This window comes from Lonchura striata, chromosome 2 (genome assembly GCF_046129695.1).
Source record: "Lonchura striata isolate bLonStr1 chromosome 2, bLonStr1.mat, whole genome shotgun sequence".
NCBI lineage: Eukaryota > Metazoa > Chordata > Aves > Passeriformes > Estrildidae > Lonchura > Lonchura striata.
Window position 1 is genome coordinate 293,275 of NC_134604.1, and position 25,866 is coordinate 319,140.

The following is a 25,866-nucleotide window of genomic DNA, read 5'->3' on the forward strand; positions in this document are numbered from 1 at the left end:
AAATAACTCACATTACTTTTGACTGCAACTTGCCTTGGTAAAATATTTTAACATTACAAAAGAACAGTAAATAATTGATTATTTTCATCATTGCTTGCTGAATATTTTTTGTTTGTTATGTGTGGTTTGTATTTTTTCTGCATGTATGGTAGAATTTGAATTAAGTCTTAATACTGCCTGCTATCTTCAGATAAGACTTGTTTCATTATCTTCCCTGCTATTTCCCAATTTCTTCTAGTCCTCTCATTTCAGGTAATTATCACTACATCACACACAAAATATTATGTATTGTATAATAGCGTTTGGTTAAAACTCTTTTCAAATCTCCCCGCAAACTTCGCTTGTAAGTGAACCGAGTTCAGAAGCTTGTATCACAAAGTCATTATCTCCAAACAAGGTTTTTTTCCAATATAACAGAAAAACTGCAATCATTTAGGTATGCTGTAAAACAAGAAACAGCAACATTTCTATTTCTAAACAATAACTCAGGAGAATAGATTTACACACAATATTCAAATTTCATCTAAGTCCTAGCCACAAAATCTGACAAACAGTATACATCACACAAGTACACTGAAGAAGAAACAAGATTACCGAACTATGGCATACCTTCATGTTTTTCACTTCATAAGACAAAGAAAGCTTGGTAGGAGCATTAAGATGCAATAGTAGATCAGGTCTGCAAACATGCAGGCCTCTGGGTCTGGGACAAATAGGAGTGCCACACAGAATGGACAAAGCAGGTTAAGGAATTTCAGTGACAATTACAGTGTTTGTGCCTAGGAAAAGCACAGAAATTTAATGTGCCAAACAGTCAATTTTAATGTCACATGAAATATTGCTGGTGGTGGAGCAGCTTCACATACAAAGTAAATCAGTCCAGAAGATCCGGAATGCACTTTCAAACTCCTCTTTTTCACAAAAGCTGTACACTCCAAATCTGAATTGTAACAACTGTTCTTATTCTAAAAAGTTAAATGCCCATAAATTTGATGCTTTCAAGTGGTAGTATGTATTATTTTTTAAAAAATTAAAAACTGCATCCTCCTTATCAACAAGGAAGTTTGCAAGTAAGCAGAAAGTCCCTATTCACTAAAACCATATCTTTATTCTGCCTATATTCCCCAGAGGAAAAAACTGTTTCTGCAGTATAACTTAGCAACGGATTCAGCAAAGAACTTTGGCCCATGATCTCACATAACAAGGGGACTTTATCATTTTAAGTCCTTTTGATTGACAGAAATTAGATGTTTATAACTGTAGATAATAACTGCTTTTAGAACAGTTTCTATTGAAAAGCAAAGTCCACTGCCCATATACACCTTTTTTTCAGTAAACAGTGGGAAGAAAAAAAAATACTGAATTATATAAGATATGTGATAGAAATGGATAATAATATATGTATTACAGCTGAACAATGGCAATTTCAAAGAGACAAATTGTGTGTGGACCTGCACAGCCCCAGCTTATATAACCTGGTCCTTCTTTCTTTTTTTGTCTCACAATCTCCATGGCTGCCCAAGTGAGTTCTGACCAAGACCTGGGTCAGAAAGAGTACACAGTCTTGTTCTGCAAAGCAAACTTTGACTCGCATCTACCTCAGCAAAAGTTGCTGATGAAGACAGCAGCCAGAACTCAGGCAAAGTAAAATCATAACATTTTTAGAGCATGTTAACTATACGAACAAGTTACCTAATTACATTCAGGCTGCACATTCTCAACTGCAGGGCTCAGTTAAGAGCCCAAAAATCAGTACCTCCCAAATACATTTGCTGCACTTCTGTTCTTTAGGATACTGCATATCCTGCTGATCTATACCCAAGATCTCTGCAGGAACACATTACAAGCATGGCACTGAGTAACTGCGTCCAAAGTAGCCACTTGCCAGCATACTAACAGATACCAAATTCTCCAAAAATTCAAGTACTAATGCTTGTCCTCCAGAGACAATTTTCTTCAGTTAGACCTAAAAAACCTGGAGGAAAAAAAAATTCAGATCTACCTTCAAAAATACACAGAAATGTGTTGATCATTAACCACCTGGACATCTATTAGAATATCTTATAAAAGAAAAGTACAAATAAGGGCATAGCAATAAGCACACAATTACCAAGCTATTATGAATAAGGAAGTTCAGTCTTTAAAGCTAGATCTGAATACAAAACCCAGATGAAAGTTCACACCATTTATAATTATTTAACAGGACAGTACTTTTGTCCCTGTCCTACAACATAATGATTGTCATAGTGATTTATCAGTAACTGTCCAATTAACAAAAGACAAAGGAAGCAGCAACTTATGACCATTAACTCCTAAGTAAGAAGCATCAGCACTGCCTGGAAATGAAATTGCTACATTTCCTGAAAACACACCTTGATTAAGGGATGCTTACATTCCCCTACTTATGAAATAACCTCTGTGTAGATTTAACTGACTTCACAGCAAAATTTTTGTCAGTCTTTCCAAGAGATAAAGATATCAAATAATTATTTTTGCCTGAAAATAAGATTTGCACAATGAAACAGGTTTGTTCAGTTTGAATTCCCAAGATCAATTTCAAAGCAGAGAAAATAAGCACCTGGATGTATCCAGCTGAGAGCTGAAACTTAATTGTTTAAACAGAAAGAATTTAGCTGTAATTTTATCATAAAATAGCAAACAGAAAGCATAGCTTAAGGAGTCAAATTATTGATTTACAAATTAATCTTGAGTTGTTCAAATCATCACTCCATATTTCAAAGTATTTCCATTTTGCTGAGTGGGAATAGCCACCTGCTTCCTTGGCAGACAATAAAAAAACAGCAGAGCAAGAAGAAAATTTGAATAAATTATCTGCACATTGATTCAAACAGTCTAAAACAAAAACATCAAGCATAATCATATTAAAATTTGACAAGTAAGGCAGCTTTTCTAGGATTTCAACTACTCTGTAAGTGGTAAGTATTGCTGTTAATTTGGAGGCTGAGACACTTTTGCTTTCAGCAGTTGCTCAAAAGCCTGACAGGTATTTAATGGTTCACTGAAATATTACAGGGAAATAAGGTCATATAATAAGAAGCATATATCAGAGGAATTAAACTGAAAGAGAGCATAAAAACAGTTTTCAGCAGATCATAACATCAATCCTTCTCTTTCCCAAAACTCTTGGCAAGCATCTCTAAGGTCTAAAAATCTACCCTTTCTCCTTTAGTTTTAGTTCCCAGCAAAAGAAAGGGAGAATTAACTGATTAAAAAATGACAGCAGTCACTAGCCCACTTTCTTTCACCTTTTTGGGTTTATTTCAGTGAATGATCAAATGGACACAAGCAAAGGCAGCACCAACACTTTGGTGCTCAGCATTTTATGCCATTCTTTTTATGTGATTAAATTTCTCAGAATAAATACTTGCAATTTTTGTCCTTACAGGGAGGATGGATGAGGGGAGGGAGGGAAAAGGAGGAAAAGCAGAGAATACCAATCGAGAATGGTAATCTGAGACCAAAGCACCCATCCATCAACTGTGAAGTAGTATTTCAAGTTATTTAAAGACCTTCTTTCAAGCCACTAATTAAGAAAAAGAACTGACAGAAATTACAGGAGCAGACTGCTAATCTTCCTGATCCAAAGCACCGTAGCCAATATGGTGTCTGGGGACAGTATGTGAAGCTGTAATAGGAAAAAGATCTGTATGTAAGCATGTCATGCAAGGAGTAGGAAGGCGTGCTCCCCACACTGGGGGAAAAATAATCAGAAACAGAATTGTACAGCTCTATTTCTGAGTAAGATTCAATGGATGCTGCAGGGTTAGATGATGGAAATGGAGTAACCATCTGCAGGATGACTTTGTCCCTAGGAAACAGATATTGAGACAGGCAAAACAAAAACTGACAACTGTCTAATCTCCAGGCTTAAAGAAAGACTACCAAAACATTACGTTACCAAGAAACAGAAGAGAAAAAGATCTTATGGTTCAAAGACAGCACAAGTGGGTGTATAAAAATGTTTTAAAATTAACACTGAGTATTTTAAGTGAGAAATTGCTCAAAAAAAGACAAACCATAAAAATGTAAGCAGCATGAAGTGTTTTCACAGATCTGCAGCCAGTGGCCCCAAGATGAAGCTGAATTCTCTCTGTGCTGTAGCTAGCACATTATCCAATGACCCACCATGCTGTGGGCACTCAGAAAGCCTCATAGAGCAGAGCTGCCAACTGAATATGATTCTCTCCTGACCACAAAGCAAAGTATTCTTGAGAAACACGTTTTGAGTACAACTGAAAATACTTTAAAAATATTTTTACTTTAAAATACTTTTACATTTTTAATACATTTAAAATACTTCTTTCAATCAATTCATTTGCCATGCAGTGGTCTGACATCACAGGGTCTTCAAACGGGGATGGGCCAAAGAAGCTCCCTCCCCTTTTTTGCCCCTACAACCCAAATTCCAAAATACTTTCAGTTCCGCTGTCACCACTTTCAGAAGGCAGCACTGTGAACCAGGTCAAGAAACTAACCTAGATTTAAAAACACAAAAGCAAAACCGCAAACAAAAAGGTATATGCCACAAATCCTCATTAAACAAAACAAAACAAACCTTAAACAACCTCAACTAAACAGGACCCATTTCACAGCACAGCTTTATAAAGAGCTACATCAGCATAACTGAATGGGCAAGCAAAAAGGAAAAAGGAGACTTTTGTAGTGCAATCGTTGCCAAAGTCCTGGAGCCATCACCATTGTCTGCACAGATTCAATATAGCACACAAATGCATCACAAAGCACTTCAACTATACAAGAAACATTCAGCAGTCCCATTAAAATACTTCTGTATCTCTCCTGGGAGAGGAGTTAATTTAGTTGTGCAAAATCTGAGCAAGGCAGCTTCAAATGTGATTAGTACCCACATTTTCTTATCCTTGATTATCTCAAGCCAATATAGGTCATGTTTTGTCCTGAAGAAACATCAATATTAGCTAAATAAAAGGTAGAGAGTCTTAAAGTAGCATTTTATATATATTAGGGGGATATATATATGTATGTATATGCATATATATATATATACATATATATACTGACAATAGGACTCTGATTAACACACGTTTTAGTGTGGCCTTCCAAGAGAAAAACAGCCTACTCACAGACAGAAAAAAACCATAATGGTAAAAGCAAGAGGGCATTTTTCCTTCTCTATGCAGAATCTCTGTAAACCTTTTCACCATAAAAATTTGCTAAGATGGGGGAAACATACTCAAAGCTTTTGAACTGACAATATTGATAATGAGGACATTTTCATGTTAAAAGGTGTCTGTGTGTGTGTGTGTAAGCGCAGTTTCAAGCACCTTTTAAAAGTGCCTTGAAAATACCCAAAGACAAATATCCCTACGTGCCCCCAGTCAGTAGTGAATGGCCCTCCACTGCCAAGAACCTTTCTCAACAAAGGGCAGAGCAGCTTTAAGGCAGGGGAGCGCTGGTCTCGGCCACGCTGCATTCCCTGCAGCAGCACTGACACCGAAGCGCCTGCAGGAACTGCCAGCAGCCCCTGTGCGGACACAGCTGCTACTGCAGCGTGTGCAGCATCCCACAGAGGCCACGCTTCTGTTCCTAGCGACCCCCAAGTGCCCCACAAGGTGCCCGAGACCCCCTGCACTTTCAAGGGGCAAAGGGAAGATTAGCAACAAACACTTGTTCATTCCAGCTGCAGGACGATGCTGATCACCCAGCCCCAGGTAACCTTCTCCTACTGGAGTTTGCCCCCAACATAACCTTACCCATCCCTGCATCCAGCAGAAGAGCAAAATACACATAAAATAGAGCTTAAAAGGAATGCCAGGACATTTTTGAACCTATTTCCTCACTATAACTTGACTTGAAACCTTCCAAATAAAAACCTACTTCATATAGTTCTAAAAAACTTCTGCAATGCCAACTTTACAGTCACCTGGGAATCTGGAACAGGGCTGAAAGACTCTTGTCATTAAGAATCTTGCTAATTTCTGAACGAAATCTACGTTGCTGAAATTGTACTCCAGTATTCTCTTTCCTTTCCCCCCACTGAACTTGGAAAATTTTTTTCTCTGCAACACATATTAGAAGACAATTACCACATCCCTTCTCAGTTTGTTTTCTCCAGATTAAACAACCCAAATTGCTCTCCCGCTTCATAGCTGAAGTACTAGGACTGTAGATTACTGCGGAGTCCTCTTCCCTCTGCCGAGCTGTTTACAATGCAGCGAGGCAAGGCAGACGCCAGCCCGGCTCAGGTCCTGCCCGAGTCAGTGAAAATGAGCATTAATTACACTGCTCCTGCTCACACCTCTCGGCACAGTCACACAGGGCTGCTGCAGGAAAGGGGATTCAGAGCAACCGAGACTGCTCCCTTCGGATTCCTAGAAAACAAGTGCCAGGATCTAGTGAAAGAAAAGTGAAGAAAAGGAAGTATCTAAATGCTTTGTGCAGTTCAGGATGCCTAACCAGAAATTTCAGCCAAAGCTGTCTGGCTTGAAGGCCAAAGGGAATACTCAAGTTTATCACTAAATCTTAACTCGTTCTCGCTTGCAGACCTGGCTTTCATTCTGACTGCATTCACTCATCCAGGAACAAACTTAAGTCTGGCAAGAGGCATGCTTGTGCACATACAGACACGGACTCCTGAGTAAAGGATCTTCAGCACCATCCCCTGGACACTTTCACTAAAGCTGCAAGTGATACTCTTACTCAAATTTCTTAACTAAAAATTTAAGCAGGGAGAAAGAGCCTTATTCTAAAGTTATTTCTCCTAGATCAAGTGCTATAATGACATAAGAAATCAAATAAGAAAACTTACAGCGTAAATACTACACACTCCTCCCATTTAAATGAATATAAGTTCAAACAGGAAGCAAAGCACGTCATACTTTCAGAAGGAAAAGGGAAGGCATAGGACCAAAAGCAAGAGAACTACTTCAACAGAAGTAGAAATATTTTCTCTCCTTAACACTCACACACACACTTGCCTTAGCCTACTCCCTAAAGCAAACATTGCATTGTGTTAAAAGCTGGCCCATATAAATAAGCTGCCTCTGTTCCCAATAAGGGAGAAAAAAAGGTGGGTATGGAATATACATCCTGATATTTCAGAGCATGCTTTCTTCATTGTCTTCTTGAAATTAGAGGGGCCATTTTCACATTAATGGGTGAAAATTTCTCAGTTGCCACCTGTGCCAGTGTTTGTCCCCTTCACTGAAGCACTCGTTGTTTGCTAAGAGGAGACAAACTTAGTCTCTGTGTAGAGTTCTCACTCCAGCTTTCTTCTGCCACTTCCTATTACAGGCAACTGATGTCTGCTTCAGGAATTAATTTTAAAATGAAATCAAAATGCAGCCTTCTTGATTCTTAGATCATTGCTTGCCATGAGAATTAGCTTTAACTGTTCATTTCTCCAACTAAGCACTGCTATTTTCCAAGCCTAATGCCTTGAACCAATATGGTGCTATTATACTTACAGACAGACATACCACATAATCTAATTTAAAAGTGGCCAGTTTAATGCTTTTGGGGTTGTCATTGCTGTTACAATAATTATTTGCTGATGCTTACTTAGACACATTAAGTAAAGGAAAACTACACAACTACTCAGACAGGTCACTCCTGGGCAACATTTTGTTTCTGGAGGTGTTTCAAGAGCATTAACAGGAACTCACAAGGGATCTCCAGATCATGAAAGGCACCTCAGCTTGTTTTTTGAAGAACAAATATATCATTTTTTTCTCTTCTTTGACCTAAAAAGACAGCAGATATAAAAAGTGGCCTACAGATGGGAACTCAAGAGACATAGCTAAACAGCAATGATGAACACAAAGACAGCAAATTCAGAACACAAATGAGAGTTCAAAAAAATATGAGGAAGACAAAAAATATTCATATAGAAGGAGAAAATGAGCTGGTAGAAAGGATGTATACATTAGAGGAGAACTGAAGCAATTCATGGTGTGCACACAGATTTCCCATACATAGTTAAAAATCAAATAGAAAAGGCCCACCAAAATCTATATACAAGGGGTTTTCAGTCATTCAGGTCTGTCTAAAAACCAAACCAGACATCTGGAGATAAAAGCCTGCTATGCTCACATGCCTCTATGCTGAGCAGCAGGGAAGGACCTAGGAGTATTGCACAAGGATTTTCAGTACACATACAATTAAACCAATGTAGAATTTTATATATGGTTACTGCCAAGTGCTTTCCAGACAATTCCCACATAGCACCATTCCCTCCTTATGCATACATCTTACAGAAGTTTAAGCATGGATCTAGTCAACTGACCCAAAATGTTCTGTTTACAACTCTTATCTGAGAATCACAATTTTTAAAGTAGAAGTTTTAGAAAATAAGGTTTAGTCTTTGATCTAGGTACACATGTCATTGAATTTAAAAAATTAAGTTTCAATAAGTGTTTTCCTTAAATTTAAATTATTTATTCCTTCCTCTCTAGAATTTATATCACAACTTATGAAAAATAAACCAATTTTTAAGTGCAGTATGAGGAAGAAGAGAACTAGATGGGCAGTTTGTTAAATCCTCGCCTCCATTGCCTAGATTGGTACAATCACTGAAGTGCAAGTTCAGATGTTTATTTGCACAGGGAAAAAAAGCCCCATAATACAACTGTTATCCTCAAGTTTAAGCCCATGCCAGGAGTTAGAGCAATTCAGTTACTGTGGCTACAATCAAACACGACACAAGTGAAAGAGATCAGTACAAACTCTGTAAGCAGATCAAACCATGACAAGTCCATCAGTTATAATGCAGCTCTAGTCACTAAATGATAATAATGTAGATGTATTCAATACTGTCATTCAGAACTGCAAAATACATAATTTTGAATCACAAAAAAAAAAATCATTTGAAATTAAATCTCACAGCTCAGAAGGCCATATTGTCAATGGTGGTTTTAATGTGCTAGACACTGGTGCAAACTATAGGCCAGAGCACAGGGATATTTCAACAACTAACTTTTCATTGATTCAGTAAAAGCTTACAGCCTGAATACCAGTCAGATGCACAAAACCTGTAAAAGTGTGGGCCTATGAATACCTTCCTGAAGTACTAACATGGCTGGTCAATCAATCCAGAGAATACTCCAACCACTTTGTAACCTAAGGCATCTCTGAACTGGAACACTCCTCAGAATGACTCAGAACCAAACAATCAAACAACTCTCAGAGATACAATCTCGCTTTAGTATGCAAGACTTTACATAAATATTTTTATCTATTTACCTCAATATAGTTAGCTAATGCAGTTCTTTTTATAGCTGGGAAACAGACCCTTTTTCTATCACCTCTATAATTACATCAGGCAGTAGCACTGCCAGTAATAGCCCACCCAAACATTTTATTCTCAATACCATGCCTCATCTACCAGGCATGGTCAGAGGCAAACTCTTCCAACTCAGTGCTCATGGAAAGCCACATAGCAGTAACACAAGTACCTCCTCCATCAGTTCCTTTCTTAACACATCACCTTTAGTAATTGAAGGAAAATGCTTTTTGGTCTGGGGGCAATGGGGCAACTCTTTTTTTTTTTTTTTTGTTTCCTTTCCTACTAAGAATATGAATGCTAAAATTCCAGCCTACCAAGAAAATGCATGTTGATTTTGTTTATTCAGCATCTAACGAAGAGTTTCAGTCGGGTTTAAGCGAATACAATACAAAAGGAAATCTTCGCTGCCACCTAGAGGTCAAATCTTGAAGGAACACAGGGAAAGAAAAATGCATCTTTTTCCTTCCCCATTTTCAAAGCCAAACTCTTGCCTTTCTCAATGCATTAAACAAAAAAAAATTAAAGTGCTACAAATTGAAACATGCTGATTTTAAAAATAAAAGCATGAAAGAGGTTTTAGGCACTCAGACTGTGTATCTCCTCTTTGGTAGTGACCAGTGTTAAATCCTGTAAATGTTAAGTACCAGGCACCCAGAGCAGAAAATCCAGCCTTTGACAGCCTGCAACTTATGGCTGGCATCTCCACACATCTTTGTGCTTAGCAGTCCTTGATGGATGCCCCGAATCAGTACAAATTCTCTCCAAACCAATTTATATCACCATCTCAAAAACAGTCCCAATCAGTTTCATAACTCACTGACAAGGGAACACTTTCCACCTGCCTTTAATCCACCCCTAGTGGATGCCCCCCCAAGCATACTGGAGAATTGCCCTATGCAATGCTGCCCTATGCACCTTAATGCTAGATTTCTGCTGTTTATTTTCCTCACCACCACCTATTTTCCAATCTTTAAAAGGTTTAGAATATGTTATTAATCTTCACTCAGAAGACATTTCATAATTGATAGTCTTTGACACTTTTTTTTGCATTTTGGCATACCCTTTCTTGGGTAGTTCAGACAAAACCCAGCAAAACATTCACAGGGTGGGGTGGTTTGGATTCACGCACGAAAAAATCATTGTGTTTATTTCTTCCATTCTTTTCCTAGTAATTCCTAACTTTGTTACCTTTTTGACAACTGCCAGTTGCTGAGCAGTGAGGACAATTTACTGGGATTCCAAGATCTGTGTTTTGACTGACCATAAATGTCACTACTGTACCCGAACTAGTTTTCCCTCCATATATTATTTTTCAATTGTTAACACTGAACTGACATGCATTTTTCACTAACATGAATTACTGTCAGCTCTTGCTTCTAATATTCTCCCTGTTACACCATATGCAAATATTATAATTTCAGTACTGTCTTCCTGTGCAGTTTATGAACATGTTGAGTATCAGAGGTGTCTGTGACATTCAGATGCTATCTCCACTATACTATTGAAAACTCTGCTCTGCTATCTATCCACTTGCCACTTATCAACCTTGAGAATTTTCCTTGTTTTTCCACAGTTTGCACACAAAATCTGCTCTCACAAGATTCTTTTGTTAGAGACCACTATCAAGAGGTTTTTTTAAAACTTTCCTAGGTCTTCCTAGGTCCCTCCCACATGTCTCTCATTATTAAACAATCCAATAGCATGTAGCTACATAACATTATGTGACTAACAGACCTGAATATTATCCCTGACAAGAAATGTGGATATATTCACAAAATCTGTAACCATGTGGGCAAACTTATTACTTAACTGACATTTCTACACTTTAATCTGTTCAGCAGTTACATTTATGAATGTTCTGTGAAGCTTTACTCTAAACTGGCATTGCAGCCCTCTAGCATCACGAACAATTTCAGTGGTGGATTGCACATCACTAACAAGGATTCTGCAATTGTAAAAATCATCTCCTTCAGAACTCCTAGAAACACAACAGACTGTTCTGGAAGGCTGTTGCTATTTTATCTCATTGTTATCAAACTTCAATTAAGCCTAGGCTGATTTTTTTCCTTACTCATGATCCATTAAGCGTATCTGTGATGTACAAACTTTCCCCAAATTCCTCCACACTGAACACATGCAATGATCTGATGTTGGCTCAGCTTTGTTCTATTGAAAATCCCTGTCATACATAATTATCTACAGGTAAATGGCAAGCTTTTGATTTGTGATTATTTTTATTTTTTTAATCAGCCCAGACAGATCATTACAGCTACTAGGGTTTTGATCTAGCTCATTCTTATTCCTAATTAGTCATCAGAATTCCAATTTTCTATAGTGCTCAGTTAAAAACAATTTTCATTTTGTTGTCTTTTAAAAAAATATTAAGTTCTTTTACCCTTAGCTTGACTGAAAAAGTTATGTAAAAATGCTTGTGATGCAAAAAGGTTTTCTCATGAGTACAGTATGTTTAATAATCCTGGTTTCAGATAATGGTACTTTTCAAAAAACTTCTTGCCTTTATAGTTCTTCACCCCTTTTCCATGCACATACTTTTTTGGGCATATTTACATTTTTTGTAATTAAATATGACTACAATAATTCTGGAGAGAGAGCTGTCTCACAAATACATTAATTTTGTGTACACTGGTCACTCTCAAAGAATGATCTCTTGCAGCAAAGTATGACCTGGCTATTGCCCTCTACTCGGTACTGAATCAAGACTTGCTTCTGCATGAGGAAGTTCTCTGATTATTCACCCAGAGAACCCACACAGCTCAATATTTTGCACTGCATCACTCAGCACCTAGGGCTGATAGCTGACAGACAGGAAACTCCTCTTATTTATATTTCAAGTTTCAATCCATTGAGATTCTGATATTCCCCAAACAAGTAGGTAAGTTAAATACAAAGCTTCTGTCTCATTACCAACAAGATAAAGGAAGTTTAAACAAACAGTTCTAAAAGCAGTGCATTCAGGTTTACAAACATGAAAAAGCACTACATAGCTAAAAACACCGCTTGTTTCTCCTCCCTAATGCAGGATTTCTTGGTTTATTTCCAGATTACCAATACCTTCCGTCGTTCAATTCCAACTCGGATCCCCAAACCAAAGCCTGCAAGCACAACCAAAGCACCTGTCAAAACTCCTGCTGGACATCTCAACAAACCACTCCAAGACAGTCCTTCTGGAAAGATACGCATTATAAGGACGGTGTCTAAAGCCTGCCTTCAAAGTGGAGGGAGAAGGTAAATAGTTTTCTGTGATCTATGACATTAAAATGGATTTAAGCCATCTGAATCTCAGCAGTTGTTTCAACTGGGGAAAAATCAGAAACCATCCACGTGGTCAGCACATCAACAGTCACCAATCACAGGACATCAAGACAGCCAAAGTTTTCAGAACCAAAGTTAACTGCATGTCTGCACAGACCATGCTCTGCTCCATTTTTATGGTGCAATTCCATATTTTGCCACTCACAGTACAGGAACACAAGACACAAGTTTCTGCAATAAATTCACTTCTGACATGTTCTACAAATAACAATAGAAAAGGTATCTCAGCAGACTTATAAAAACATGGTCAAATCACACGAAGAGGGGTTGCAGAAGGTGTCATGTTTTCAAAGCTGGCCTAGCCAAGAAGTGTCTCAGTATGGATATCCTCAGTTCAACATTAAGGGTGGGATGAAGAAAAGCGTGGAAAAATCTGCTCTTGTATAACACATTGAATTTAGAGAAATGCAGAGCTCCTTGCTGTGCCAAGCATCACTTTAAAATCACAATGTGAAGATAAGCAACTCCCTCCTCAAGGAGTTAACTAGTGTGATTATCTCCACTCCAATTCATGCAGATGTTAGATTAGGAAAACAGATGCAAGAATCACGATGGATATTGTTTGCATCAGCTATACAAATTTTCACCATTTGGACTACAGTACTTAGACTTCAGTTCACTTAAACAGTATCTTAGAACTGATCAAAATTAGTATCAAACTTAACAGTAAGTTGTGGCTTACACAGAAGTGCAACTTTATTCTTGCATTTCTCCACAATCTTGCCCTTCCTTTCAAGTCCTCACATTCACTTAAAATATGTAACTGGATTCATTGCTCCTAGTGAAGGCTTTTTTTTTAAGTGAACTCTTTGCACATGAAATTCTAGTTTAGCTTGTCCCTGAGAGAATTTGCCTTTTTGCTTTTCTTAAAGCATAATTTCTTTTGAAGACTTAAAATTCAAGGCTTCCCTTCAGCCAACACACACACACACACACAAACCTCAAACAAAAACAACAAACTAAAACATTGGAAGAGACTCCATGCTTGTTGTTTCTTATTTTCTGAAAAACAGCAATTGCTGCTCTGCAAGAAAATTTCTCACTGTTCTCTAGAACATTAAGAAAGACTAACAAAATATTACAACTACACCAAGGAACCCCCACTCAAGAATCCTGTAATACCAACTAACACTAACTACAGCTTTAAAATATAAAAGATTATTTATTTCTCTGGTATTAATGTTTCCCTCATTCTTCTTCCCCTAACAGAGTGCATTCCAACAGTCTCAATGGCTCAACTGATAATACGTGGGAAAACTCCTTACACATAGGTGTTTCTTTAAGAACTGCCAAATCTTAATTCCCAAATAAAGCAAAAGCTGGTGGTGATCACAGTGCCACAGCCAGAACTGCAATCCTTTTGCTGAAGCAAGGAGAGACTCTGATGCATTCAGTTACCCAATTTTTCCCTTTCATTTCACAGCTAAAAGTTTAACTTAACCACTGACACAGTACAACACATTAGTACTGCTGTGTGACTGTTTTTGCAAACCCACAAGAAACCTATGCCTTCCACAACAGAATCACAAGAAATTCTCTAGAAGTACTTACAAGTAAGTTTTAGAAGACCAGTTGATTGAAAAAGTACTTCAGCTGTGTCCATCAAGTACTTCAGCTGTGTCCTACGAGACACACCTGTGCTAATATGCAGACATTAAAGAATGACTTTGCCACAGTAAAAAGAAAAGGCTTCCTGTTTTATTCACTAAATCTGCAGCTGTTTCTCAGAGTCCATATCATGTGTGCTCAGATCCCAACACAGCTCACAGAAGTACACCACGGCAACCTGCAGAATGAATGTACATTGATGTGAAGAAACACAGATTTCAAAAAGCAGCCATCAGCTTGGCATGCTTATCAGAAGGATCTTCAAGTACTGACCAAGTTCTATTACAAGGAACAGCAAGTCTCTGGTGAGCCAAAAAAAAGTTACAAACCTCTTCATACAGAGTCCAGCAACACACCTCAGTTCTGATCAAGCAACAGTGCTCCCACTGAATGCACTACAATGAAGGGTCTGCTTCTCAACAGCTGCAAATCACACACTACAAATTGATGTTAACTTGCACCCTTCACTACGAAGAAAGAAAAGAGAAAGAATTCCTGCAAAAGAACTCCTGCAATAGCATCCTTTACTTTAGAGCCTACACAGGACCCCACAAGCACTGCCAACTCATCCTCTGCAGTCCCATATTACACTTCTCACCTATTTTTGCTGCTGACCTACAAGAGTTTTGCTCCTATCTTGCAATGACACAATTAATTTCTATCTACGAGGGCCATGCCCTCACAGGTGGATCCTGTTAAGGCTCTAAAACTGACAAATGGGGATAGTACACTCCTACGGGATTAAGGGCAACACAGAAAGCATGCAGAATGAAAGTCAAGGAGTGGTAACTAACAAGGAGGAAGCGAAGAATTTGTGAAAAATAGAAGTCCATCCCTCTCCCTCAAACTGACTGGGAGATGAGGCACACTGGCTACAGGCAAGATGCAGACATTTACAGTGCTGTGAGAATTGCTCCTTTCTGTTCACGGAGGGAAGAGGAGAAAGTTGGTGTCCTTCACCAGTACAAAATAAACTCCTCCGAATTCCTTCTTTCCCTTGCAATTGTGAATGCAATATAAAAATCTCGTGAAAAACTGGACAGAGATGTTACACAAACTGGAAAAAGGAAGGTAAGGAAGTCCTGCAGTTGCATGACGTGGGACACGTGTAACATTAAACTACGCTGCTAAGTGAATAATCCCTAAGAGCTCCCTCCACAAATCTCATCTCAAAGGTTTGCTGAAGATTATTAAGTAGGATTCTTTAGTTTTTGTCATGTGACAAGATACAAAGATGGGTCTTTTTTGTGGGCTTTTTTTACACCTATAAATGACTTGCAAGAGGGTAAACATTCACATCTTTAGGTGAGAGTAATTACCTTTAATTTTTAATATGGACTCTAAAATAATGATTTCCAATTATATGGCCAAAAGCAAATTTAGAATTACATATCCATACACTAGGAAATACATTTACATATATTTTGTGTTTTCATACTCTTTAGGTGGAGTGTATGAATGATGTTCACGCTCATTTTAAAAGTGGCTAAAATCTAAAACACTTTTGAGAGCCGAATTCTGATGAATATTATGTGGGTCAGAGCTTATTCTAAGGTTAATTTTAAATGTTCTCAAAGGCAAAAGGTCATTATTTCAAAAGTACATTTGAATTCTGCTTTGCACCTGCACTCATGGCAGAGATGTTATTTTTAAATAGGTCAGCAAATGAGGTTGGATAGTATTTTTTTAACAAAACATCATGTTTCACAGAAATGAAGTTGACCAAGTCTTTCAAAGGTGCTCACTAATGTGCAATTATTTTCTTGTATAGCTGCCTACATCATACATTGTGAACCCTGATTTCCTCTTTTATGCCAACTAATTTTAAAGCATTTTACAGTATCAATAAGATGCTGTACAAATTAACCCTTGATTTTACCCGTTTTATGTGAAAAATAGCTACAGAAAATAAAAGTAACAGATGTTTTATGTTTACTGCTAGTTCATGTCAACTTCATCCAACAACAGGCTCCATAAAAAGAGCTTGCCAACAAGTTTACAAAGGTGGGCTGCAGACAGCAGAGTACCTGGTTTGCACAACACTCACCTACTAGTAATCACTACTCATAACACAAAGAATGTTCTTGGAGTAAAGTATACAGGATTGGCTTAGGCACCTCCCGAGGTTATTTTCCACGTGAATTCTTTTAGTATCTCAAAACTGCTATTGTGAAAATCCCAAGGAGTTTTTCATAACTGGAAAAGTTGCCATTCACAGACTCACCTCAAAGTCAGATGGTTCATCCCTCTCGTCAAAAGTTTCTAATCACAGTCCTGCTCCGCATCCAGTTTCTAAAGGAAAGCTGACAACACTATAACAGTAGCTAACCATGTACCCAAAATGAAAGCTGTGGTGGCAGATTGTGCAGGAGGCTCTTAAGAAGCCTAATGAAAAGCATTTACCATGGGAACTGGACTGCTCAAGGAACCCACAGGAGACTAAAAATAAAAATTAAATGCTCAGAAACCTAATTAGGTCTTGTGAGCCGTCTTTAGTACACACATACAACTTTTATAGCACTTCTTCTCTAACTATTCTCCAAGTACCTTTTCACAGGAAATAAGCACCAATTATCAAGACACTCAAAACACCTGAGTTTTTGAAAAGGTGCAGATAATTCCCAGTAATGCCCAACTCTTGCCAATATTGTATTAAAAAAGAAATTTAAAAAACAATAAATAAAATAGGGCATTATAAAGTCTACAGTCATTTTAATTGGCTAGATCTACCAAAATTTTCACACTAAATGCAAGGAATACAGAGAAAACGTTTAACAACTTGTGGTTTCAAGACACATTGAAAGAATACAAGTGTATGAGCCAGGTATCATAACCGCCAGGAAAGAAAAGACGAATCAGTCACAGCACCATTCTCCAAGGAGCAGTTGCTGGAGAGAACCTGAACTGCCCTTTTACAGTAACACACGGCAAGGGTGATGCGATGCACCCAGTGAGCACACGGGATGCTTTTCGAGTACCACAGATACTTTTCCCTCCAAGGCTCTACCGTGGATTTGCCCTTTCCTAGGCCTTAGAGAACTGCAAGTAAGTTCATGCTGGTAATGGCAAACAGAATCACAGGATAGTCGGAGGTGGAAGGGACCCACAAGGATCATCCATTATGCAAAAACCTTTTATCAAATACACTCTTGGGGAGAAAATACAGTTTGGAAGGTAAATGAATGCAAGGGAGAGCTGAGCTCTGAATTCAAAGCAAGAGGTTTTCCCATTCCCCTCGACCCGCTTTTCAAACTTCGCGTAAATGTATTTTTGTTACGTGGGTTCCTGTTGTTACCTAGGTACTGGTATTTTCGTTTGCCGCTCCATCGTCTATCCCAGGGCCCAGATCAGACACTGGACATCACCTCGCTGCAGAGATTCTGCTTACAAGCAAACCCGCCCTCGGTAGCAAGCAGGGAAAAGCAGACACAGGGGGAAAGCGAGTGAGAGTGCAAAACCTGGAGAAGCAAATTAAAAGCACAGAAAGGAAAGGCGGAGAGGGGAAGAGGAAAGAACCCCCAAGATCCAACGTAAAGGAAGGGGGAGAGGAAAGAAGGGTGGGGGCTGTCTGTCGGGCAGAGTGCCCCCATCGCGGCGTGAGGAGCGGGCTGCGGGAGGGGTACCTGGCGCGCCGCGGTCCCGGTCCCGGTCGCGGTCGCGGTCCCACCACGGCTCCTCCAGCGCGTCGCCCATGCCGCCCGCGCCGCGCCTGCGCCCTGCGCCGCCCCGCTCCTCGGGAGGGAACGCCTGGGCGTGCGTGCTGCGGCTTCCTTTTCTTTTCTAGTGGAAAAAACAGAAGAGAGAGAAAGAGAAAAGTAATTTAAACTGTTCCCCCCTTCTTCACAGCTTAATTGCCTCAACCCGGTTTCATGCTGTAAAATACCTATTTTCCTGGTCGGGGTAGCTCACGCAGTCTTTTCCGAGGAGCAGCCGGTGCCTGCGGAGGGTGCGCGTTGCTCGGAACGGGCGCTCCCGGCTGCGGAGCCCGCAGGGCGAGCGCGCCTGGCCCGCAGGACCGTCCCGCTCTCGGCCGCTGCAGCGCATCCCGAGCCCACGTGGAGCTGAAACCCGCCTAAGCACTGGCATTTCCCCTAAGGCGGCACTCTTATTCCGCGTATAAACCGCTCCAATGATTTTTCTCTCAACTTCCTTAAAGTATCCTATTTTTCCCCTTTGAGGATGCAGGTGGGTAAGGAACGTGCATGACGGAGATCCTTAGTGTTGTTCTACCCAGAGCTGCTAATGGACGTCACCACGCGATTTTCAGCCCTTGGAAACTGGACTGAAACTTGTGAATTTCCGCACTCGCGGAGTACGTCCGACCCGTGGCACATTAAAGACTTTGGGGGAAGCCACTTGGAAACCAAACCCACATCTGGCAGAGCAGCGCAGCTTTCTGAAAACCGAAAACATTCCTATGTCCGGCAGAGCGGCCCCCCTGCCCTGCGGCAGGACCGCGCGCGGCCGCTCCCTCAGCGGCTGCTCCTGCCGCGCTTTGCGGCCCGCGCGCTCTGCCCGGCCTGCGGGGAGGCGGGACGGCGGCGGGAACAGCGGCGGGCAGGCGGGGAGAGGGGCCGGGCAGGCGGGGAGAGCGGCCGGGCAGGCGGGGACGGCGGCGGGAAGGGGCCGGGCTCCGGGCCGCGGGGAGGAAGCGCCTGCCGAGCGCGCTTTACGGCCGGGCGGGCGGGCACGTCAGCCGCTATGGCGGAAGGAGAGGAGGCGCCGCCGCCGCCGGGCAGCTGGTGAGTTCTGGGCATGTGGGTCCGCGCTGCCCTCCGCAGCAGGGACCAGCGGAGAGGGGCCGGAGCGCCCCGCTCGCCGCCGCTCTCCCGCGGGACCCGCAGCGCTCGGGCCGTGTGCGGGTCGCGCCGGGAGCCCGCCCGGAGCCCCCCGCAAACGCAGCCGGCGCTCGGCGGCTCCGGGTCCCCAGAGAGGAAGGGACCCGTCAAAACACGGGCGAGACACAAAACGAGGGCCATGGCCAGCCTGGAGCCAGGCGGACGCTCCAGTTTAAAATGACAGCTTTAATATGCGGTAGGAGCTGCTCCAGGAGTCTGCCTGGAGCTGCTTTGTTCAGTTCAGCTTCCTCTTTCGCTGCATTCCTGCTCTCAGGAACAGGTGATAGCAGTGGGTCCTGCCTCGTTGTCTGAACGATTTTGCTCACCACCTTCCTTCAGCACAGCTATCACTTATAATGGATTTTACGTTGAACCCCTAGGACAAGAATAGAGACTATTTCTGGAGCGTGTATAGGATCATTTTGATGGTAACAGTGATGTGATTTTAGTATTTGTTGCATGCGTATTCACTCAAGATTGCCGAGGCTTAAATAAACATTGTGTTTAAACACTGAAGCTATTCTTACTGCACCAAATATCTCCGTTTGTGTCTTCACTTTGTTTTTGTCTTTGCGCTTCTGCATTGCATGTGATTTCTTTCTGTGGCTCTGTGCCACACCAGTGCTCTTTGTCCTTTCCACGTATATACTTTCCACGGAATTACTTTACAGACCTGATTTTTGTGATAGTTTCCAATCTGAGTTCCAATCATTTCCAAGCTGTTTTTGCTTTTAGGCTGTATGTGATGTGGCAGATCCAAAGTTTCCTGCAGACTGAGCCTAGCTATCTTTTTGCTTAGTTATCTCACTGTAAAGAAGCCAGAATACACAGGTGTGGGTGGAATTCTTCTTTGTCTAATTTGGTTCTACAAACACAGCTTTTGGTTAAAACAACTTAGTATCATTAAGTTGAAAAAGAAAGTTAGTTGGTGTAATTTTTTATTCTTGTGTTTTTTCTTTTAGTTACAGCCTCAAAATTTATGAAGCTCTTTCTATAAGCACAGTATTTCATAAGCATTATTTCTAAATAAAGACCTGACTGTTGGGCCATTTAATTACAAAGTGAGGGATGGGCTCCCTGACAGTGCACTCTTGACACTTTGAAATATAACCCTGGACATTGAATAAGAACCTTAAATACCTCTGAAAAAATACTTCAGATTACTTCCATTACTGATATTGGAATAATATTGCTGTCTTCCACACCACAATCAACTTCTCTAGAAGCTGTTTTAAAGATGAGGATGAGTGTGTTTCCAGACAGGTTTCAGGGCACAGCCTGCATTGTTGGTATTCTAATTGGCAGCTTCAAAACTATAGTCAATTTTATATGCTGATGGTACTAGAAAATGCAAACTTGAAGGCATTTGTTAAAAGATTCAAGTCTTTATGGGAACAATTATAGAGTTTTATGCTTAAATGCTATATTATTATGTGACGGTGCATCCTGTTAGTAGAGGTGTATGTTGTGAATGACAAAATTGCATTCCTTATTACTTGCTTAGAAACTTCATGTGTGTTTGGGTTTTGGGTTTGTTTTCCTGTTTTTGGTTTTTGTTTAAAAACCAGTTTCAGTGGAATATTGACTTTTTCATTTATGGATTTAAAGCGTTGTCTTGTATTCATATTTCAATGCTGTGAACAGTTGTTGTTGAAAGAGCTTTTTGATATAAATTATTACACTATCATATTTTGAAGTATATAAGATTTCAAATTTTAAAAATACCAAACATATAATGATAAATATGTATGTCTGAGCTCTACTGGGTGCAAAACTGGCAGTGCTGATCCCGTGTCCTCTCTTCACTTCCTTAGGAGGATTAAAAGGCAGATGGAGTTTTGTGCTCAGAGGCTGTTGCAGCAAACTGAGAGTGTAGAATCCAGATGTGCTCACTAACATAAAATTCCCTGTTTGTTTTCTCTGTGTCAAGTTGTCATGTGGTGCTAGTATAAGTGATTTGGGTGGAGGGAAAGTGTCACAAAGTAATTATGAATTAAACCCCTCAACATCTGTACTGACTGCTTGGTGTTTTGCTCAACAAAAATTCGGGAACTCTGCCACTGCACAAAAAAAAAAATTAAAAAGAAAACCCAGCATCACCACCACCCCAAACACATGTATAGAGAAAGATGAGAGTGTAGGTTTTTTCCCCTTCAGTAAATATAGTTATCAACACTTTAGATTTAAAAATTAGCAAAATCAGTCAGACCTTGTTTGCTAAATGTTTCTTTTGTGCTATTTGGCATATACTCAAAAGCTAATTTGAGAAATTGCTGGGACTATTTTGTTCTGGAAGACATATCTGTCCAAAGCTAAGAATGCTGTGAAACACAAAGGAGGCAGGCTGCTTTCAAACTGCTGTAAAATATTTTTTTTGTCTGCTTATTTGATTATTTTAAACATAATTTCTGTCAATGCAATACATCTAGTCAGTCGACTGTATAGACACAAATAAGATGGCTTGTTATTAGTTAAAATGTTTGTAGTTGGAAGTTATTGATTTTTCTCGCCTCATTTATCAAAGAAATCAATGGTTTGGACCTTGTTTTTCTTTTTGGATTTTGAAACAGATTAATGGTTATGAATTAATTTGTAAAACCTCTTTGCAGATGTTTATTTAATCCTCAAGCTTGATCAATTAGTAATTTTTAAGATCTGTACTTGGGAAATCAGGACCTGAAGTAACTAAATATAACTGTAACCACAGATGGAATTGTTCCTGTATATTTAACTTTGCATTGGAACTCATTTTACAGGTCCCGAAATGCACTGCAACGCCCTAAGACAACAGGGTGACAAATGTAGTTTCCATATATCTTTCACATTCTCACAGTCTGGCTAATTAATACTTGGAGCCATAGTATTTCTTCTGAAAGTCCATGAACAGAAAAGTCCTTTCCAGTTAACCATGAAATTGAAGAAAAAATGTCAGGGAATTGTTTTTCTGCAGAATTCTGTTGGAGAATAAATGATGGTTCAGTGGTGTGCTGGATACAATGGATATTTTGAAGCAAATGTGAGGGATTGATTTTTTGTTTGTTTTCAGTAGGGAACAAACACTCATTAATTTCAATTCAATATAGCTCTTGTTGAGGCTTTTTCCTGGGAGTCAGGAAAATCCTGAATTAAAAGTAGAAACCGTAGTAATACCTTCTGTAAAAGTATGTAATTGATTGTAGTATTCTTAACGCTTTATGTAGTTTATTGATCACTTACTATTATCTTTTTCCTGCTGTTCACATTCCTACCCTTTTAATCCCTTCTCTAGTATTTATGAGTGATAATTACCAAGTATCTCCGTTGTATATAAATAATACTTGGGAATTCCAAGCTGAATTCCCAACAGTTTATCAGTTTTTCTTACCACCAGCTTACACATCTTAAGTTAAAAAAGGTCCTGTTTAATGTCTGTGAAGACAGCCTATTGATTATAATATGTCACCAGACCAGCATGAATGCAAGAGATTCTTCTGAAAGTATGGAAATTTACTGCAGATGCATTAATAGGAGCATTTTGTATTATGACATTTTGAACAGTATATTATGCGGGAATTTACCTTTCAGGCCATGGCTTGGGTGTAGGCTGGAATTCCATGCATCTAACCAAAATTTTGAGTAGCACCTAGGGATAGGCAGTGAAGCCATGTCAGAGCAGAAAGTACAGGTGTTCAGGTCTGGACGAGTTTTCATACAGGAAGAAGTGCTGCTTTCTGTTCAAAGTAAGTGTAATAATTGTCCATGTGAACAGAAGATTTCCTAGCTGCTCTTCACTCATGAAAGACAAGGATCCAGATTGCTAGCAGTTCAGTGGAATATTTATAGAACAACTGACAGAAATAAGGTAAAACACAGCAAGTGGACATGTGTTAAAGTATTGAAATCACTTTCACGTTTTAAACTTTGCAAGTTAGCCTGAATAGAAAGTTTATTAGAAAATAATTTACTTATCTTTGAGAAGTCCTGACTTACAGCCTGTGAGCAGTCTTGCAGTTGATGATGGAAATGAGCACCTAATTTAATCACAGCAGAGCAGAGCATTTTTCCCGTGTGCCGTTATTTCACTTAACTCCTAGTTGGTAATACATCTCATCTCTTCACGTGGCAGATGGGCATGTCAGTGTCTTGCTTTGTGAGGTGAAGTAGTAAAGCTGGCATTTGCCTCTCATCTTTACAGTGTAGAAAGTGGGGGTGACAGCACTTGGAAGAAGTTTTTCCAAATGGTAATACATTGTCAAGCAGCAGAAGACACATTTGCAGATAACATGTTGAAGTTGGTGTTACATGCACAGCTTCTTGTATGCTGGATACTAGTAACAGGTAGAATATGTACTTGTGGATTTGTGAAACTTTGCCAGGTGATTCTGTAATTAGTGTAGATGTAATTTTGAATTTTCAAGTAAAAATTACTTTTTTATTCTCAAAAGACTTTCTTTGGGTGGCACAGAAACAAAGTTAAAGTATTACAATTTAAGACCTTTCTGCTTGAAATGGACCGTGTAGGCAGCTGTTGCGTTCATTTCAACATACCTGTTTAATACTTGGATGTAATTGTAGCAACTAGTTGTAGTTCAAGACCTGGCTGTTGTTCTCTAGTCTGTTTTTGTACACAGTGTTCACAGAAATGTGCAATGTGTCTAAGAGCAACTCATTCTCTCCAGCTGCTGCTTGATGTTGGCTTCTGTGGAAGCTAGATCATCCTCAAGTTCATGCAGTTCTGCTGAGAGTTAGGAGGACTCTGTGTAAATGTCCTGGAAATACTTGATTTTTATTCAAGGCTAACTGATCCATTCATTTAACTTTTCAGGCATTGAACATTATGTGCACAACTGGGCAACAGGATAGGTGATTGAAGTGCGAGTATGCATTCATACTCTGCTTCCCCTCTGTTTCTGTCTCAGGAAAGGGATTGGCAACCTGTGCAACCTGTAGCCCCATACAAAACAGATTTGGGTTTTTTCTCTTTTTCTATTTTTTTTCTTTCTTTTTTTTTTTTCTTAAAGTGTGAGAGAATAAGGCAAGTCATTCTCTTTGTAATCTATGCTTTCTTTCATCCAGATTTGCAAAACTACTTGAAAAAAATTGAGTTGTGCCCCAGTGTATATTTGAAATATGATTTAAAATGCAGACCAAAACATAGTGACAAAGAAACTGGCTGATGCAATGCAAAGAAAATGCTTACTCTTCAGACCTGTAAATACTTTGAGAACTCTTGAGTAAAGCTAGCTGAATATTTGCATACCTTCTTCCATGTCTGAGATTTTAATATTTTTGTCGTAAAGGATATTATTTAGAAAATCAGAAATGTGTGTTTGAAGTTTTCAGGAGACCAAACTTGTGAACTTTTATATCAAGGAGTTAGTTGTGAATATATGGAAGTTAAAGTAGACAGAGTTCAACAGCTGACTTTTTTTTTTTTTTTTTTTTTTTTGTGGCTATTTGAATTGACTGCATAGTAGTCATGGAGTAATTGACAATTATCCTGATAACACTTTAACATCTGTTACTCTGTGTGTATAAACAGATGCGTCATTCACCAGGAATACATCTTCCCACATGATTTTCTATCCTGGAAGACAATCCTGTTCTTTGTTTTGCTCTTGCTACAAACCCCCTGGATGTGTGTTTAATGTACCAGGTATCTGAAGCAAAGTCTTAATGCAGATGTCAGAGCAAGTAGAGAAGAATTAAGAGCATATAGCAAGGGAGAAGTTTTGCCTACGGGACCTATGTGTCACTGCCATTGCTATTTTTCCAGTGAACCTGTTTTGCCACTGCTCTGCTACGTGATATTGAAATCCTGAAATCATCAGATGTGATTCTCCCATTACTGACAGCATGGAAACATTGAACCAGTCTGCAGAAGCTGTCAGAGAGATTGTAAAGTAATCATTCCTGAATGCTGAATTCCTTCTTATCTATAATGCTTGTGAACTTTTGTTGTCTTACTACAGCAATCGTCATTAGGGTTTGTCTTGTATTTGTATTTTTCTACTCTCTATAATATTAACGTTTTTGCGTATGTTAATTCAGATTTGTGCATATATCCACACTTGAAATGCTACAACTGTATAGTTAAATAAATTTGAGTTTGACTAAAAAGTCTTTTCCCATTTCAGGGAAGGTGAGATTAAAAGCTTACTATTCTAAACCTCTGAAATAAGTGTTCTGTTTTCTAGGACATCTAATATTTTATTTAAAATAACTCCACCATCTGATTTAGGTGTAATATTTGCCTTGTGTGTGAAAATTTGCTGAAATTGAAATTTGCTGAATGTTGTAAACTGCAACTAAATTTGCATTTTTATGATTCATTTTGCAGTCTTGTCACTTAATGAAAACAAACAAGCAAACTTCTTTTTTCTTGTATGTAAGTTGAATGGAATTACAAGTTGAACGAGCAGCATTAAAGTAGAGGAATAAATAACATTTTGCAAATATTTATTTTTAGTAATTTCCAAGTTGTCTTATACCTTTGCTTATGTGTGGGATTTGCCTGACAGTAGCCTTCAGTCTATATAAACATTGAAAATAGTATAATTGTTTTTTTAAATTACATTTCATTATTTTAGGATAAAAGATCTTGCAGATGCTCTAGAAGAAGGAGGTTGTGATCTTGAAACTGTGAGAAACATCATTCAAGGAAGGCAGTTGCCTGCTGATCTAAGGGCCAAAGTCTGGAAGGTAAATATGAGCTTAAATCAAGAAGCAGGAAATACCTGAAGTTATATTTCATTTGAGGTAAAAGATTTAATTGCCAGGGATCTCTACAGGAGAGATGTAGTACTGGAATTTTAATATGCATCTATG

General features: G+C 39.3%; 3 protein-coding genes across 9 annotated transcripts in view; 2 read left to right on the plus strand and 1 right to left on the minus strand.

The window, feature by feature from the left end:
* FILIP1L (filamin A interacting protein 1 like) overlaps positions 1-16,156 on the plus strand; it is a 182,711-nt gene extending 166,555 nt beyond the window's left edge. For all 3 annotated transcript variants that reach the window (XM_021545501.3, XM_021545499.3, XM_021545503.3), the window contains 2 exons: positions 12,342-12,526; positions 13,823-16,156. In XM_021545501.3, coding sequence (XP_021401176.2) covers positions 12,342-12,526; positions 13,823-13,913 — 276 coding nt within the window. In that variant the 3' untranslated portion in view covers positions 13,914-16,156. The remainder of the gene's footprint in view (positions 1-12,341; positions 12,527-13,822) is intronic.
* CMSS1 (cms1 ribosomal small subunit homolog) overlaps positions 1-17,986 on the minus strand; it is a 216,048-nt gene extending 198,062 nt beyond the window's left edge. Inside the window, exon 1 of the mRNA XM_021545505.3 lies at positions 17,845-17,986. Within this exon, the coding sequence (XP_021401180.2) occupies positions 17,845-17,914 (70 nt within the window). The 5' untranslated portion in view covers positions 17,915-17,986. The remainder of the gene's footprint in view (positions 1-17,844) is intronic.
* Positions 15,209-25,866, plus strand: part of TBC1D23 (TBC1 domain family member 23) — a 34,043-nt gene continuing 23,385 nt past the window's right edge. For 3 of the 5 annotated variants that reach the window (XM_021545506.3, XM_021545507.2, XM_021545509.2), the window contains exons 1-2: positions 18,854-18,963; positions 25,629-25,740. In XM_021545506.3, the coding sequence (XP_021401181.2) occupies positions 18,923-18,963; positions 25,629-25,740 (153 nt within the window). In that variant the 5' untranslated portion in view covers positions 18,854-18,922. Of the gene's footprint in view, positions 15,293-18,853; positions 18,964-25,628; positions 25,741-25,866 lie in introns of those variants that run through there. The other 2 variants (XM_077790910.1, XM_077790911.1) reach the window with 1 other exon arrangement.